This window comes from Prionailurus viverrinus, chromosome F1 (genome assembly GCF_022837055.1).
Source record: "Prionailurus viverrinus isolate Anna chromosome F1, UM_Priviv_1.0, whole genome shotgun sequence".
NCBI classification, from domain to species: Eukaryota; Metazoa; Chordata; class Mammalia; order Carnivora; family Felidae; genus Prionailurus; species Prionailurus viverrinus.
The window spans coordinates 8,320,279-8,336,506 of record NC_062577.1 but is presented as its reverse complement, the minus strand read 5'-3'; the positions used below and the strand labels follow the sequence as shown (position 1 = coordinate 8,336,506).

The following is a 16,228-nucleotide window of genomic DNA, read 5'->3' as shown; positions in this document are numbered from 1 at the left end:
GAAAGCATTTCAGGAATAAAGTGACATACACTCATTATAATAAGTATAAGTAAAAAACTTACTTCATCAGCAAGTTTTCGGTTAAAAATCCTGGACTCTTCTAGTGGTGACCAGATCTTTATGTCATAATCTATGCCAGATGAGGCTAGAACTAGAAATAAAATGTGCATATTAATATAAAGCATAAAAACAAGCCATTAAGACATGCATATATGATGCATGTATATATATGCATGTATGTATATGCATATACACATATGTACATGTAGAGCAAAACTGAGCTGGAATGGAAATTGTACTGATATATTTGTTAACGGAAAATATGATTTTGAAGATTTTCTAAAAGTTACCCTGGAATATAATTTTAAGACTATCTTGAAATCACTCAAATTTCTTTTCCATTGCTCTTTTATGAGAAACATGGGCAATGTCAAATGGAAGGCAAGGACAAGCCACACTCTCTCGTTCTGGTACATTAACTTGGCCACGGGAAGACTAAAAAGGCTTGGAGATTGAGTTCGGGGAAGTAATGCAAAGTTCAGTCGGCCAAAGCTCTTGTAACTGATAATACTTAGAGGAAATATTAGCAGGATAAACGATCTCCCCATACTTTCTGCCAAAAGGAGGTTCTAAGTGTTTTTTGATTGAAACCCAATGAGAGTCATAACGGACTCTAGTGGCTGCCTTCTAGGATAATATGCATTATTTTTATATTAAAAACTAGCACAAAACTGGAGCTGATGTACAGATTTCCAGCCTTTGCCTTGTAAACGGCCATCTTACTTGGGTCAAACGGATGTGGCTGCAGGCAGTTTACCACATGATTATCAGCTTCCAGAAGCATTAAATGCTCAGCAGTGTGACGATCCCAGATGAAGATATGGCCACAATCAGAACCACTCATTACAAAATTAGCACCCCAGAAATTGGCTTCTTTTATCTAAGGGTTTAGAAAAAGGAAATTAGAAGAAAACTCAGAGTTATTAAAACAAAGACTTATTCTATTCTGCAACTGAAAATATTCGAAAAGAATAAAAAATAGAAGAGAATCTTTGTCTTCTATTACTTTAAAAATGATACAGATTTTTCAGCAAGCATGATATGGCACTAAGTAATGAAAAGTTCCCCATGAACACAGAGATTCTGCTCTGTTCAATGCTATATTTATAGGGCCTAAAGCAGTACTTGGCGACACTAGGTGCTGAATTAGTAACTGCTAAATGAATGAATGGGATTTCTGGGACTGGGCAGTGTAATGGAAACTTCTATATATGTTGCTGACCTTTCCAAAAATGGTTCCATTTTAGGTTTATAATAAAAACAGTTCATAGAAAAAAACCGAATACTTCCTTTTTCTATTTTGCTTTATGATAAAAGAACAAAAAGCACCAATCTTTTTATTAGCTATTCTCCCGCAACTGAGAAAGGATATAGCGTATTTACTTTTATGAAGCAACGAGACAAAGGAATAGGATATACTGGAATGGTTGTGACGCCATATGGATGATTCTGAATAAACCATCCAAAAATCTTTGTAGTTCAGGATTTTTTCGATCATTTCATCAGTAGCTGCCACTTTGCTATTTTTGCCAAAACAAAAGGGGAAGCCAGTTTTGTTGTTGCTTAGCGCTACTGTTATATTTACTTTTCTTTTTTTTCATTCCTATCTCCAGTGGTTTTCATCTAAAATTTTAACCACAAAGTATAAGAAATGTACACTGATCGCTTCTATTGACAATAAGCATTCAGTTTAGAATGATTAAATCGATACTACCAATGATACCTATAGAGAGAGCTAATCATTTCCCTACCCCAAATAACTTTTTTGTTAAGGAAGCTCTACACACAACGTGTGGCTTGAACTCAGGACACCAATATCAAGAGTCACACATTCTACCGGATGAGCAGGCATTCCCACAATGTAACTTTTTGCCTTTACTCTGAAGAGCAGATTAAAACTAATTCTATAGGTACTTTTGGATAACTCAATGAATGTATGAGGACAACACTTTCTAAATATGAATGGTTCAGAGTTAACAGTTATGCTAATCATCTTGCAAGATCTTCTTAATATGACACTGGGTATACAGACTTGTGGATTGTAAGACTTGCACGGATCTTAGAGATCATCTGGTCTGTTCTTATTTCATAAAGGCGGACACTAAAGTCTAGAGAGACAAAGTGACTGAAGCAAATCTTCACTTGTCAATCTTCAGAGTTATAATTAAAGTCACTGGACTACATTTTGCAATGAGCCTGGATTTCATATATCTAAATCTTCCTCTACAAACCAACAAAGGGTGCTCATACAAGCTAAGAACAACAACAAAAAAAATCTACTAGGCCGGTAGACAGCAGGCGTGAGAAAGCAAGAAAGACACAACTGTTGCTGGTACCAGCTAAAAAATTTTCAATTCTACAATATTTCCTCAGTAGGGCAGAGTGTTCTTTAAACAGTAATGGTCTGGCAATATGTTCTAGGACTAAAAGAACCACGTTTGGGTAAAGAGGTAACTGCTAAGGTACAATAATGCTATACGGGAAGCACACGGGCAACATAGGAAGATCATCGTTATGGAAAAAAATTCGTATTATGAATCTGCAATTTCTCCAAAGAGTGCCACGAGCATTTGGTACCATTGTCCTGGAGTTGCGATGGCCCTTATAAACCATCTTTACTAGTGGCCTTCTAATGTTCAAAGTATCCAATTCTTCCATTTCTTTCCTTTCTTTTCTCCGCCTGAAGAACTCCTGAATGCGGGCAACAGCAGAGCGTCTACGAATTACATATTAAAAGAAAAAACAAAAATAAATGAAAAAAAAAAATCCATAGGCCACCACAGAGTAAAAACGAGGAACGTTAAAATGCGGTAAAGTCTAGAAAACATTTAAACTAAACATTATCTCAATAAGGCATCCCCAACCAAAGCATAAAAAGGCAAACACAACAGTGAGACTACATCAGACTAGTTGAGTTACTAAAAATATTTTAGTGAAAAGATCACTTAGAAATTTGGTACTGGTTGAGAGTAAAGGAAATCGCATGCGGCACACTGGTTTTTAAAGGGCTATTTTATAAAAACATAATATAGACAAAATTAATAGGCAATTTACTACAAATATAACAAATCCTATTCAGTATCATTTTTCTTCTCCATATTAGGAAATGTAAAGGCATAAAGAGAAACGAGGAGAAACAAAGGGTAACATGTAATAGTGGGTAAACTGGTTTTGAGTGTTTGTTCACGATGTTCCCAGCGAAGAACAGACTAGTCAAGAAAAAGAGAACAGTAATATATATACAATAAAACAAGGACTTTCAGATGGATTCTATTCTATATGGAGTCCATAGTATAGATTTGGAGCTAATGAGGCAGACTCTCCTCTCCTCAGAACTGAGTTGGTTACAGAGCTGGAGACTGAAGAATAATGGGTTCTCTTTAAGGCTAATTTAACTATTAGAAGAAACTTTTCCCAACATATGATATTTTGTTATTCAAAACACTGTCTTTTGGAGCACCTGGGTGGCTTAGTCGGTTAAGCGTCTGACTTCAGCTCAGGCCATGATCTCGCAGTCCGTGGGTTCGAGCCCTGCATCGGGCTCTATGCTGACCAGCTCAGAGCCTAGAGCCTGCTTCAGATTCTCTGTCTCCCTCTCTCTCTGCCCCTCCCCAGCTTGCTCTCTGTCTCCCCATCTCTCTCAAAATCATTATATTTTGACATATAATAGACCAAAAAGTTCTACAAATCAGTAAGAAAAATGAACACTGCAACAGAAAAATAGGCAAAGGACAGGAGTAGGGAAACTATAGAAGAAATGAATAGTCAGCAAATGTACAAAAGGATACTGAGACTCACTTATAATAAGATAAAAATAAAAATAAATTGAGGGGCGCCTGGATGGCTCAGTTGGTTGGGTGTCCAACTTCAGCTGAGGTCACAATCTCCCAGTTTGTGGGTTCAAGCCCCACATGAGGCTCTGTGCTGACAGCTCAGAGCCTGGAGCCTGCTTCGGATTCTGTGTCTCCCCCTCTCTCTGCCCCTCCCCTGCTCACATTGTCTCTCTCTCTTTCTCTCTCAAAAATAAAAAAAAAAACATTAAAAAAACTGACTTCTTTGTACATCTACCAGATCAAAAAGATTTTAATGTCTCTCAGACTGCCAGTACAGAAAACAAACACTACTGGCAGGGGTCTGGAAGTGGTTCTATATAGCAAAAACAGAGTGAACTCCTTCACTGCAAATTTTTCATTGAAGAACACATACATGGGAAGGCATAAAATCCTCAGTGTGTAGCACAATGCATTTTCACAAATGAAACAAGCCCATGTAACCAGCACCAGAATGGAGCAACAGAGCATAACCAGAGTTCCAGATTTCTCCTAGTGCTTCATTCCCACCATCCCTCTGCCCTTAAAGGAAACCACTATTCTGACTTCGAACAGTATGAATTACCTCTGCACGTTTGTGAACACTAATTAAATGGAATCAGAGGAGATATATTCTTGTGTCTAGTTTCTTTAGCTCAACATTATGTTTGTAAGATTCATCCATGTTGTTTTATTTAGCTGTAGTAACTCATCCCCTTTGCTGTCGACTACTACTTTGTATAAATATATTATAACTTATGTATTCATTCAACTGTTGGTGGACACTGGGTTGTTCACAGTTTTTGATTACTGAGTTAGTGCTACCATCAGTGTCGGCTCATGTCCTCGGCAACCATATGTACCTATTTCTGCTGGGTATATATCTAGGCGTAAAAGGGCCGGACCAGAGCATGTGCATATGTTCACCTTTAATAGAAACTTTCAAACAATTTTCCAAAGTGGTTACACCAAGTTATACTCCCACCAGCAATATACGGAGTTCCTGTTCACTACAAATTAAATAGTATCTATTAAAATTTTAAATGAATTTGCTTTGATGCAATTTTACTTTTAAAGAATGTATACTGTACAAAACTTAAGCAAATATACAAACATATATACATATATACATATATATGTGTAATATAGTTTTTGCTGTACTACTTTGAGAAAGATTGGAAATAATCTAAATTTTATGTGGAAAGGATAGATTAAATAATGTTACATCCATACATTGGAATATTTACACCACCATTAAAAAAGAAGGAAGATCCATAAAATAACCACATGAATAATGTTGGTATTATACTGCCAAAACTGTAACATAGGTTAATGAATAATTCTTAGAGAAAAAATTCTATATATGCATAGAAAGGGTCTAGAAAACGGACACCAAATTGTAACACGTTTTTAAAACAATTATGTAACAATTTTATACTCCCACTTTTATAATAAAAAGGTATTTTCTTTTTCATAAAAGGATATACCATAAGTTATACAGGCTTATTTAAAAGTGCTTTAAAAACTTTATCCTATGCTTTGTATATCTAATAAAAGGGGGCACAGGGATACACATACATTTTAGAATCAGATATAATTAGAAACTTCCAGGCAAAAAGATGACATATTTAGCTTATTACGATTTTCTGATTGGGAGCTGATAATAAGAAGGGTTGAGAGTTCGGGGCGCCTGGGTGGCGCAGTCGGTTAAGCGTCCAACTTCAGCCAGGTCACCATCTCGCGGTCCGTGAGTTCGAGCCCCGCATCAGGCTCTGGGCTGATGGCTCAGGGCCTGGAGCCTGCTTCCGATTCTGTGTCTCCCTCTCTCTCTGCCCCTCCCCCGTTCATGCTCTGTCTCTCTCTGTCTCAAAAATAGACGTTAAAAAAAAAAAAAAAAAAAAGAGAAGGGTTGAGAGTTCAAACGCTCTCAAAAAAACCCCACAATTAATATGTTGGATCTTTCTTTTTTCCTGAATTGGAAGAAAAGTCACTCTGAATCAGTTAAAAATATATGATTAGCAAAAAACCAATAAAGAAAAAAACTCTTTTGCTAACAAAGCACAATATCAGGTAGCAGAGGAAATAGCAATGACCTTGCCGACAAACCAAAGGCCTCAGAGCTATAAATGAAAAATAAATTATATGACACATTATGAATTTAGATAGAAGCTCAAATTACTTAAAACAAAATGTGTGGGCAAAATTATAAAGCTAAATGATTAATGAAGTGATAATAATAAAGAACTAGTGAAGACAGTACCGGATCAAAAATGTTCATCTCATTTAAAAGTCAGCTCTAGAATATGGTCTAATTTACTGCTTAGTGTTTGTTTGATCTGACCATCCTGATTTCAAAATCTGGATGTCAAGTTATATGGTTTGTATTATATAGTTCTGATCTAAAATTAGGGCACCTGCCACCATGTCACTACAGGAAAATTATCTAAGAGAAAAAGCTTCAAGTGCAGAAATTTCAAATCAGAGAATAAAAAGTAACTGTGGGTGCCATATCTACATATACAATCAGGTAATGTCCAACTCAGCTGACATTTCTAAAGAAATGATCTTAGAATGAATACACTGAAACAACTTTCCTAAAGGATATTTCACAGGAAACACTGAAAAAATATTGGTCATTGAAAATAATTCAGGGGCGCCTGGGTGGCGCAGTCGGTTAAGCGTCCGACTTCAGCCAGGTCACGATCTCGCGGTCCGTGAGTTCGAGCCCCGCGTCGGGCTCTGGGCTGATGGCTCGGAGCCTGGAGCCTGCTTCCGATTCTGTGTCTCCCTCTCTCTCTGCCCCTCCCCTGTTCATGCTCTGTCTCTCTCTGTCCCAAAAATAAATAAAAACGTTGAAGAAAAAAAAAATTTTTTTTAAATAAAAAAAAAAGAAAATAATTCGTACTTTATTACTTTGCAAATTTGATCAAATGAAAATCAAAATGACACATACATATGAAGAACACCAATCAGCAAACAAATATTTATTAAAAGCCTACCACTTGCAAAGTTGTTTGGGGGAATATCAGTTATTCTTTTATAAGATCTTAGGCTAGTTTTGGAGCACAGTTTGAAAGTCATAAAAGGCATTATAAAGTTAAATAAGCATATACAATTTCAGAAGTGAACAAGAAAATAATAATAATGAGTATAAATCCCAACCCAATGGGAAAAAAAATAAAGAAAAAGGCAAAACCAAAAAAAAGGATAAAAAACTTAATTCCAAAAAAGGCAAGAAAGCAAAAAAATAAATAAAACAGGATAATTAGAAGACGTTGGAAAGTTTAAATACAGCCATAATGATAGTAGATTTAAATAGACTAAATTCACCAATGGGGAAAAAAGAGAATGTCTAGGATACACCTCAAGTATGAGGACAAGGAAAAGCTTCACGTGAAAGGGTCTTACACAAATACTAATCAAATGAAAGGTGGCTTAGCTACATTAATATCAGACAAAACAGATGAGGATAAAAAGCATTAAGAATAGAGACGATTACTAATACATAAGAAGTTCAATTTACCAGGAAGATGTAACAATGTAACATATATGCACTCAGTAGCCTCAAAAATGCATTTTACAAGAAAATGACATAACTGCAAGGAGAATGAGACAAATCTTCCAATACAGTGAAGACTTTAACACACCGCTCTCGCTACTTTGTAAGTCAAGCTGACAAAAACACACAAACAGCAAAGATATAAATTTTAACACAATGAACAGTCTTGATCTAATGGTCACGTATGAAATTCCACATTAAAAATTAGAGTAATATTCTTTTCAAGGGCCCATGAAAGATTTACGAATTTGACATGTACAAGGCCACAAAGGCAGTTTCTACAAATTTCAAAGAATGCATCTAACCCCAACTACATTCTCTGATCACAAGTCAGATGTTAATGAAAAAAAGCTAAATTTTTACAACTTAATTTAGAAAAAAAAAGAAACAAAAACTATAAAATAATCTCAAAGAAAATAGAAGAAAGGAAATGATAAAGAGAGAAAAAGGAGAAATAAAAAACAAAAAGAATAACAATATAGAGTTCCGCCATGATGATGAAGAAAAAATTAAGGGGGTTTAAATAAATAATGTTATGAATAAAAAGGTCATTATAACTCAAGACAGTAGAAATGAAATAAGACAATAAAAATACTATAATAACAAATTTCCAACCTTAGATGAATTGACACATTTTTTAAAAACCTCTTAAAACTGACTAAAGAAGAAAGAGATCATGCAAATAGTCTACAGCTATTAAAGAAGTAAAATAATACTTAAAAACCATCTCCAAAAGAAAAAAACTAGGTCCAGCTGGTGTTATAGGTATAATCTACTAAACTTTTAAAGAAAAGATCATTCCAACCTTATACAAACTCTACCAGGGAAAGGAAAAATAGGAAATATTTTTCTACTTATGTTTAGTGTAACTTTTTACCAAAAATAGGATGAGGAAAATATAAGAAAAAAATTTCATTCCAAATATAGATACAAGAATCCTTCGCCAAACATCAGCAAATCAAATCCAACAATGTATCAGAAAGATAATACATCATGATCAAGTTAGGTTTATCCCAGGAATACAAAGACTGTTTAACTCCGTTCTATATGTAAGGATCTTGAAAGTCCTTACTCCAAACTCACAAGTAAAAAGCTGAACAGACTGAAAAATCAACAACTCCTCTTGGATCTGTAAGAAAGGGGAGGACACAGGACAAACTGCTGTCCCTAAGACTGGAGAGAAAAACAGGCAAACAGGGAGTCATAGCTTAGCAAAGAAGAGACTTGAAGGTAAGAACACCTGAACTGTGATTGAGGGACTGCTGGAGGCTCCATGTAGACAGCTCTAAGAGTTAAAAACGCCAGGGGAACCCAGTCATAGGATGCCCCCCACCCCCAATATTTTCAGATTTACCTCCAGGAGCCAGACCAGATTGCCACACTAAATACTGGAGAAAAATCCCCTTGAGTTTCTGGCAGGGAGAGGGTAAGAGGAAGTACTCTGAAATATGCCAGAGCATTCTCGTCTTCTTATAAGGTCTGCTCTTAGTGGAAACTAGTTAACCAGAGTCCAATGTGCTGGGGTACTATCAGAGCCCAACTAACCTAGGGGAGGGAAATAGCCAACTACAGCTCTCTACAGGATGACCCTGGTCATCCTAGCCCACCTAAAGGGAAAGAAAAAAATAACCTAATGAACACTTGTAAAGTCCAGAGATGTATGTTCACTAAAAGACTGAGAACGAATCATAAGATTAAGAATGCTTCCTCTCCCCCACGCCTTACAACCACATTGCTAAAGGTTTAGAGCAGTTCCTTTTACACAGAACGCTATACACTTTTGAAGAGACAGAGAAAGCATCAGAACCAGACATGACAGGGATGTTGGAATTATCAGGCCAGGAATTTAAAACAATTATGATTAATTTGACTATAATTAATGAAGGGCTCTGATGGATTAGGTACACAACATGCGAGAACAGATGGCCAATGTAAGCAGAACGCTGGAAATCCTAAGAAAGAAGTAAAAAGAAATGCCAGAGATAAACCAAAGCACTGTAACAGAAATGAAGGATGCTTTTGATAGGTTTGTTAATAGACTGGACATGACTGAGAAAAATCCTTGACCTAGAGGATGTATAATTAGAATCCTTGAAAACCAAAAAACAAAGAAAACAAAGACTGGACAAAAACCCAAACAAACCAAATATTCAAGGACTGTGGGATAACTAAATAGATATGACATAAGCGTAATGGGAATACAAGAAGGTGGAGGAAAAAAAAAAAGAGAAATATTTGGAACAATAATGACTGAGAATTTCTACAAATTAATGTCAGACACCAAATCACAGATCCAGGAAGCCTAGAGAACACCAAGCAGGATAAACACCAAAACAAAACAAAACAAACACAAAACAACAACAACAACAACAAAAAAAAAAAAAACAGAAAAAAGCAAAATCAAAAAAACCCAAAGCAAACCAAAACCAAAATCTTATACCTATGCATATCATTTTTAAAATACAGAAAATCAAAGATTAAAAAAATCCTGGAGGATGCCAGAGGAAAACAAACATCTTACCTAGAGAGGAAAAAAAATAAGAATCACATCCAATTTCTCCTCAGAAACTATGAAGCAATAAGGGAACAAAGTAAAATATTTAAAGCACTGACAGGGGGAAAAAAAAAAATCACCAACCTAGAATTCTATGCCCTGCAAAATGATCCTTCTTGTGAATGAGAAATAAAGACTTTCTCAAATAAAAGCAAAGGAATTTGTTGCCAGTAGACCTGCCTTGCAAAATTGTTATAGAGAAGAAAAAATATATAAATCAGACATATGGATCTATATAAACAAAGAACATCAAAGAAGGAATAAGTGAAGATTAAAAATAAAAACTTCATTTTTTTAATTAAAAAATTGTTTTAAATGTTTATTTACTTTTGAGACAGAGAGAGACAGATTGTAAGTGGGCAAGAGAGGGAGACACAGAATCTGAAGGAGGCTCCAGGCTCTGAGCTGTTAGTCCAGAGCCTGACATGGGGCTCAAACTCACAAACCATGATATCACGACCTGAGCCGAGGTCAGACGCTTAACCAACTGAACCACCCAAGTGCCCCTAAACTTTCATTTTTCTTCCTCTTAGTTTACCTAACAGATAAGTTTCTTCAAAATAATAATAGCAATAATGTATTCCATTATGTATGTGGATGTAATATATCTAATGTGTATATATGCTTATGTATGCTTATATTAAAGTGAAATGAAAGGCAGCAATGATACAAGGGACACAAGAAAGAATCAGGATTTTGTTATCATATAATACTCACGCTACCTGTGAAGTAGTGTAGTATGATTTGAGAGTGGGTTGGATTAGTTGTAAATGTACACAGCAAACTCTACGGCAACCACTAAAAAAGATTTAAAAAAGAATTGTAGCTGATATATTAAGAAAGGAGAGAAAATGGAATCATATAAAATGCTGAATTCAAACCACAAAAGGCAGAAAAAAAGGAAAAGACAAAAAATAGGAACAAAGAACAAATAGAAGACTATAATGAATATGGTAGACATTAATCCAATTATATCAATAGTCACCTTGAATGTCAATGTTCTAAATTACACCAATTAAAAAACAGATTACCAGAATGGATCAAAAAATATGACCCAGCTATCTGTTGTCTACAAGAAATCCACTGAAAAATAAATAAAGAAATCCATTTAAAAATAAATAATTAAAAAAATAAAGAGATTAAAAGTAAATAAATGTATGCAGAAAAATATCCCATGTTAAATACTAAACAAAAGAAAGCAAGATTAACTATATTTCTTTTGGACAGAGCAGACTTCAAAGTAAGCCAAGTTATCAGGGATAAAGAAGGGCATTAAATTACATCAAGGGAGTCAATTCTCCACGAACAATCTTCAATGTGTATGTGCCTATCTAGAGAGGGTCAAAACACATGAGGAAAAAAATGACAAATGCAAGGAGAAATAAACGAATCCACTACTGTAGTTGGGAGACTTCAACACCCTTGTCTCAGAAAGGGGCAGATCCAGGAGGCAGACAGTAAAGCCATAGTTGCACTCAACACCACCACTGATCAACTGGGTATAATGGACAACTACTGACTACTTCATGCAACAACAGCAGAATACACATTCTTCTCGAGTTGAACATACATCAATAGACACTACGTTCTGGGTCATAAGACACATGTTAAAGGCTGTTTAATATTAGAACATTTGTAAGTGTATTAGCTGGCTAAAGGAGAAAAAATAGAACTCAATAGATGAAGAGTTAGGTGACTGATTAAATCAATACTCGTTCATGATAAAAACTGTTAGTAAACTAGGACAGCCTAGGTAGGGAAGCCCCCTAACCTCATAGGAGGTATCTAAAAAACCCCTGAAACACCAGTACAAATAAACTCATGTAGGCACTTTTTTCAAAATCAGGAGCAAGGTGTGATTCTTACTATCCTCATTAACCAATACCCGGTAAGCAATAAGAATGAAAAGGAGGAAAGAAAACTCCTTTTTGCAACGATATGACTGTCTACATAAAAGAGCTTAAAGGAATTTATATGCTAACTAATAAATATAACAGAAAAACACTTGGGTAGATATGAGATCATTATATAAATCAACTGCATTTCTAAACACCAGCAACAAACTATCAACAGAGTATGAGTTTAAAAAAAAAAAAGGAGGCATAAGCTTAAAAAGAATTCATTTACAATGGTAACAAAAATGAAAGTATCTATAAATAAGTTAAAAAACGATATGCAAAACTTGTTCATAGGAAATTATAACCTGGGGGCACCTGGGTGGCTCACTCGGTTAAGTGTCCGACTCATGATTTTGGCTCAGGTCATGATCTCATGGTTCATAGCTTCAAGCCCTGGTTCTCTATCTCCCTCTCTCTCTGCCCCTCCCCCATTCATGCTCATGTTCTCTCTTTCTCTCTAAGTAAACATAAAAAAATAATAATAACCTGTTACTGAAAGACATTTTTTAAACAGCCTAAATAAATGTAGAGATAACTTAATATTGAGAGGATAATTAATTCTCCAAATTTACTTCCAGGTTTATTACAACTAGTACCATATTCTGATGACTCATAAGTAGAACTTAATATGTTGATCATAAAACAGACCAAAAGACAAAGAATAGCCAAGTCCCTTCTAAAGAAAAATGAAGAGAAGAGACTTGAAGAGACTTGGAAGACATTAAGATTAAAAAACTAGAGTAATTAAAGAGCATGGTATTGATGGAGGGGCAAACAAACTGACCAATGGAACAAAACAGAAAGCCCAGATACAGACCTGTGTTTATCTGGAACTCTATAATATGACATAGGTAGGATAGCAGCTCCCTGGGGAAATTCAACATTTAACAAATGAACAGGGAAAATAGGGCTAACTAAATGGGCACACATATACATCATAAATAATCAATTCCAGATGGATTAACACCTTAAATTGTCGAAAGAAAACTTTAAAAGAAAATTTTCAATTTTTTTGAATCCAGGGTAAGGATTTCTTAAACAAAAGGAAGTTATATGCATAAAGAAATGATACAATTCAACTTTATTAAAATTAAGAATGGTTTCTCAAGTCAGCTTAAAGTAAAAAAGAAAAAACAAATCACAAACCAGAAAAAATATTTACACACTTATAAATGATAGCAAATTAGTATCAAAAATATATAAGGAATTCCTTAATAAGTAATAAAAGCTAAGACAACACGGAAAAGAAAAACAACTCAATTAAAACAAACCAGTAGACGGGGCGCCTGGGTGGCGCAGTCGGTTAAGCGTCCGACTTCAGCCAGGTCACGATCTCGCGGTCTGGGAGTTCGAGCCCCGCATCAGGCTCTGGGCTGATGGCTCAGAGCCTGGAGCCTGTTTCCAATTCTGTGTCTCCCTCTCTCTCTGCCCCTCCCCCGTTCATGCTCTGTCTCTCTCTGTCCCAAAAATAAATAAACGTTGAAAAAAAATTTTTTTAAACAAACCAGTAGAGGGACACCCGGTTGGCTCAGTAGGTTAAGTGTTCAACTGTTGATTTCGGCTCAGGTCATGATCTCACATTGTGAGATCGAGCCCTGAGTCAGGCTCTGGCTGAGCATGGAGCCTGCTTGGGTCTCAGTCTCTCTCTCTCTCTCTCTCTCTCTCTCTCTCTCTCTCTCTCTCTTCTCTCTCTCTCTCTCTGTCTTGGTCCCTCTCTCTCTCTCTCTCTCTCTTTCTCTCTTGGTCTCTCTCCCCTCTGTCCTCCCCCCACCCACTCTCTCAAAATAAATAAATAAATAAACATAAAAAAAAGAATAAAACAACCCCAGTAAAAACCAGGTATGGCCAAAAAACAAACGAGAGATGCATAATCTCGTTCTGTAAATACAGAAATGAAAATCAAGACCATGAGATAGCACTGTACACCAAATTTTGCTAACGGTAGCAAATTCAAAAAAAGTGACAAAACCAAGTTTATTTATTATTTTTTTATTTTAGAGAGCAAGTGAGAGAGAGAGGGGCAGAAGGGTAGAGGAAGAGAGCCGGAGAGAGAGAGTGGGGGAGAGAGGGAGAGAATCTTAAGTAGGCTCCATGCTCGGTGCAGAGCCTGGCATGGGGCTCAATCCCACGATCCTGGGATCATGACCTGAGCCCAAATCAAAAGTTGGATGCTCAACCGACTGAGCCACCCAGGGGCCCCTGGTTATTTAAAGATTTTATTTTCAAGTAACTTCTACACCCAATGTGAGGCTTGAACTCACAACCCCGAGATCAAGAGTTGCACGCTCTACAGACTGAGCCAGCCAGGCACCCTAACAAAACCAAGTTTTAAAGAAGATGTGGATCAGTGTGATTACTTAGTGACCGCATTAACTTATACTCCCACGTTGGAAGACAATCTAACTTATAAAATCAAAGATTCCATTCCTAGGTATGTACCCCAGAAAAACCCAAGGAGACATATTTCAGAATGTTCAAACCAACACTGTCGTTAATAGCAAAACTGTAAACAACTGCCAGTTACCAGGAAAAGGGATAAATTATGGATTATTAGATAGCAGAAAACAGACTGAGCATCAGCTACACATTACAACATGGGTGAATCTTAATATAATGTTGACTGAAAAAAATAGCAAGTCCTGGTCTCACATCTAGTATGATGTCCTTTTTTATAAAGTTTAAAAGTGGGTAAAACAATTTAAGTGATGTATTATTTTGGCATTTATGCTCAGGATAATTTTTTGTTTCGAAAGTAAGGCATGATCAATACAACATTCAGGAGAGTGGCTGCCACTGGTAAGGTGGGCAGGGCCACAGGATTGGGAGGTGTCTGCATAGATCTAAGTTACTGGTGGTCTCTCAGTTCTTGGCTTGGGTGCTGGGTTTATTGAGATTCACTTACCATTAAATACATGAAATAAAGAAAAGGAACTAAGCATAAGTCAACAATGACAGTCTGTCACAAACCAAGAATTAAAAAAAGTACAATTCTCCCCTCCTTAGATTAGGCTAAAAGCCCTTAATAATGCCAGTGCCTATGCAAAACTCTATTGCCACAATTACTATTTTATAATTATTTGTATGTGTCTGTGTATTCCACTGAAGCAAGAGCTAATGGAGGCTGTAATTTTCATTATCCTTAGATTATCAGCATCTACCACAGAGTTTGGTTCATACACGTTTATTGAATGGATAAAATAAACACAAAACTGATTCATTATAAAAACAAAAACACCTCAAGGTATCAGCCGTTTATTTGGGAGACAGCATTTACTAGAAAAAAAATCTACAATGAATCTAACATACAACTGACCTAAGAAAATAAAAACCTAGATTCCTGACTTTATATTTTGATTCCTTCCTCTTCCCCAAGAGTCTTATTTATTTATTTATTTTAATGCTTATTTTTGACAGAGAGAGAGAGCGAGAGAGAGAGAGAGAGAGAGAGAGAGCGAGCAGGGGAGGGGCAGAGACAGAGGGAGACAGGATCTGAGCATGCTCAGTGCTAACAGTGCAGAGCCTGATGCAGGGCTTGAAACCCACGAACCACAAGATCATGACCTGAGCTAAAGTCAGACATTTAACTGACTGAGCCACCCAGGCGCCCCTGTATTTTAATTTTAATACTGCATATTCTAGAAAACTATTTCTAAATGGTCAGTAAAATTCTTAAGGTAACTCCAAGTTTAAATTAGGAAGTTATAAAAATCAGAAATAGGGGCACCTGGGTGGCTCAGTCAGTTAAGCTTCCAACTTTGGCGCAGGTCATGATCTCATAATTCGTGGGTTCGAGCCCCATGTAGGGCTCTGTGCTGGCAGTGTGGATCTTGCTTGGGATTTTCTCTCTCTCTCTTTGGCTCCTCTCCTACTTGTGCTCTCTCTCTCAAAATAAATATATAAACTTACAACAAAAAATCAGAAATAGTCTGTAAGCCCTATTAAAAAAAAAATAAACAAGTTGACACATTTAGTAGTTAGAGGACTAGGCTAAAATATAAGGAGAAATTAAACAGAAACTAAAAATACAAAATGTGAATCACTTTGCCTATTATTTTCAATATGGTTTATCCTTTTACAAAACACTATCACAGATAGCTAGAGTGATACAATTGATATTATTGGTGTCATTAAAATGGTCTGTGGGGGAACAAAGAAATTTTAGGGTAGAAAAAATGGTTTAATCCAGATTAGGAGAGGATTAATTTATTTAACCTGGAATTAAATGACATGAGGAGTAATTCAGTTAGTCAAAGGAGGTTAATATAAAAGGATACTGGGGGCGCCTGGGTGGCGCAGTCGGTTAAGCGTCCGACTTCAGCCAGGTCACGATCTCGCAGTCCGTGAGTTC

General features: G+C 36.2%; 1 protein-coding gene across 5 annotated transcripts in view; it reads right to left on the bottom strand.

The window, feature by feature from the left end:
• Nucleotides 1-16,228, bottom strand: part of DCAF6 (DDB1 and CUL4 associated factor 6) — a 136,273-nt gene that overhangs the window by 10,017 nt on the left and 110,028 nt on the right. For all 5 annotated transcript variants that reach the window (XM_047840857.1, XM_047840858.1, XM_047840859.1 and 2 more), the window contains 3 exons: nt 2,638-2,776; nt 784-940; nt 63-151 (listed from right to left, as the gene is read on the bottom strand). In XM_047840857.1, the coding sequence (XP_047696813.1) occupies nt 63-151; nt 784-940; nt 2,638-2,776 (385 nt within the window). The remainder of the gene's footprint in view (nt 1-62; nt 152-783; nt 941-2,637; nt 2,777-16,228) is intronic.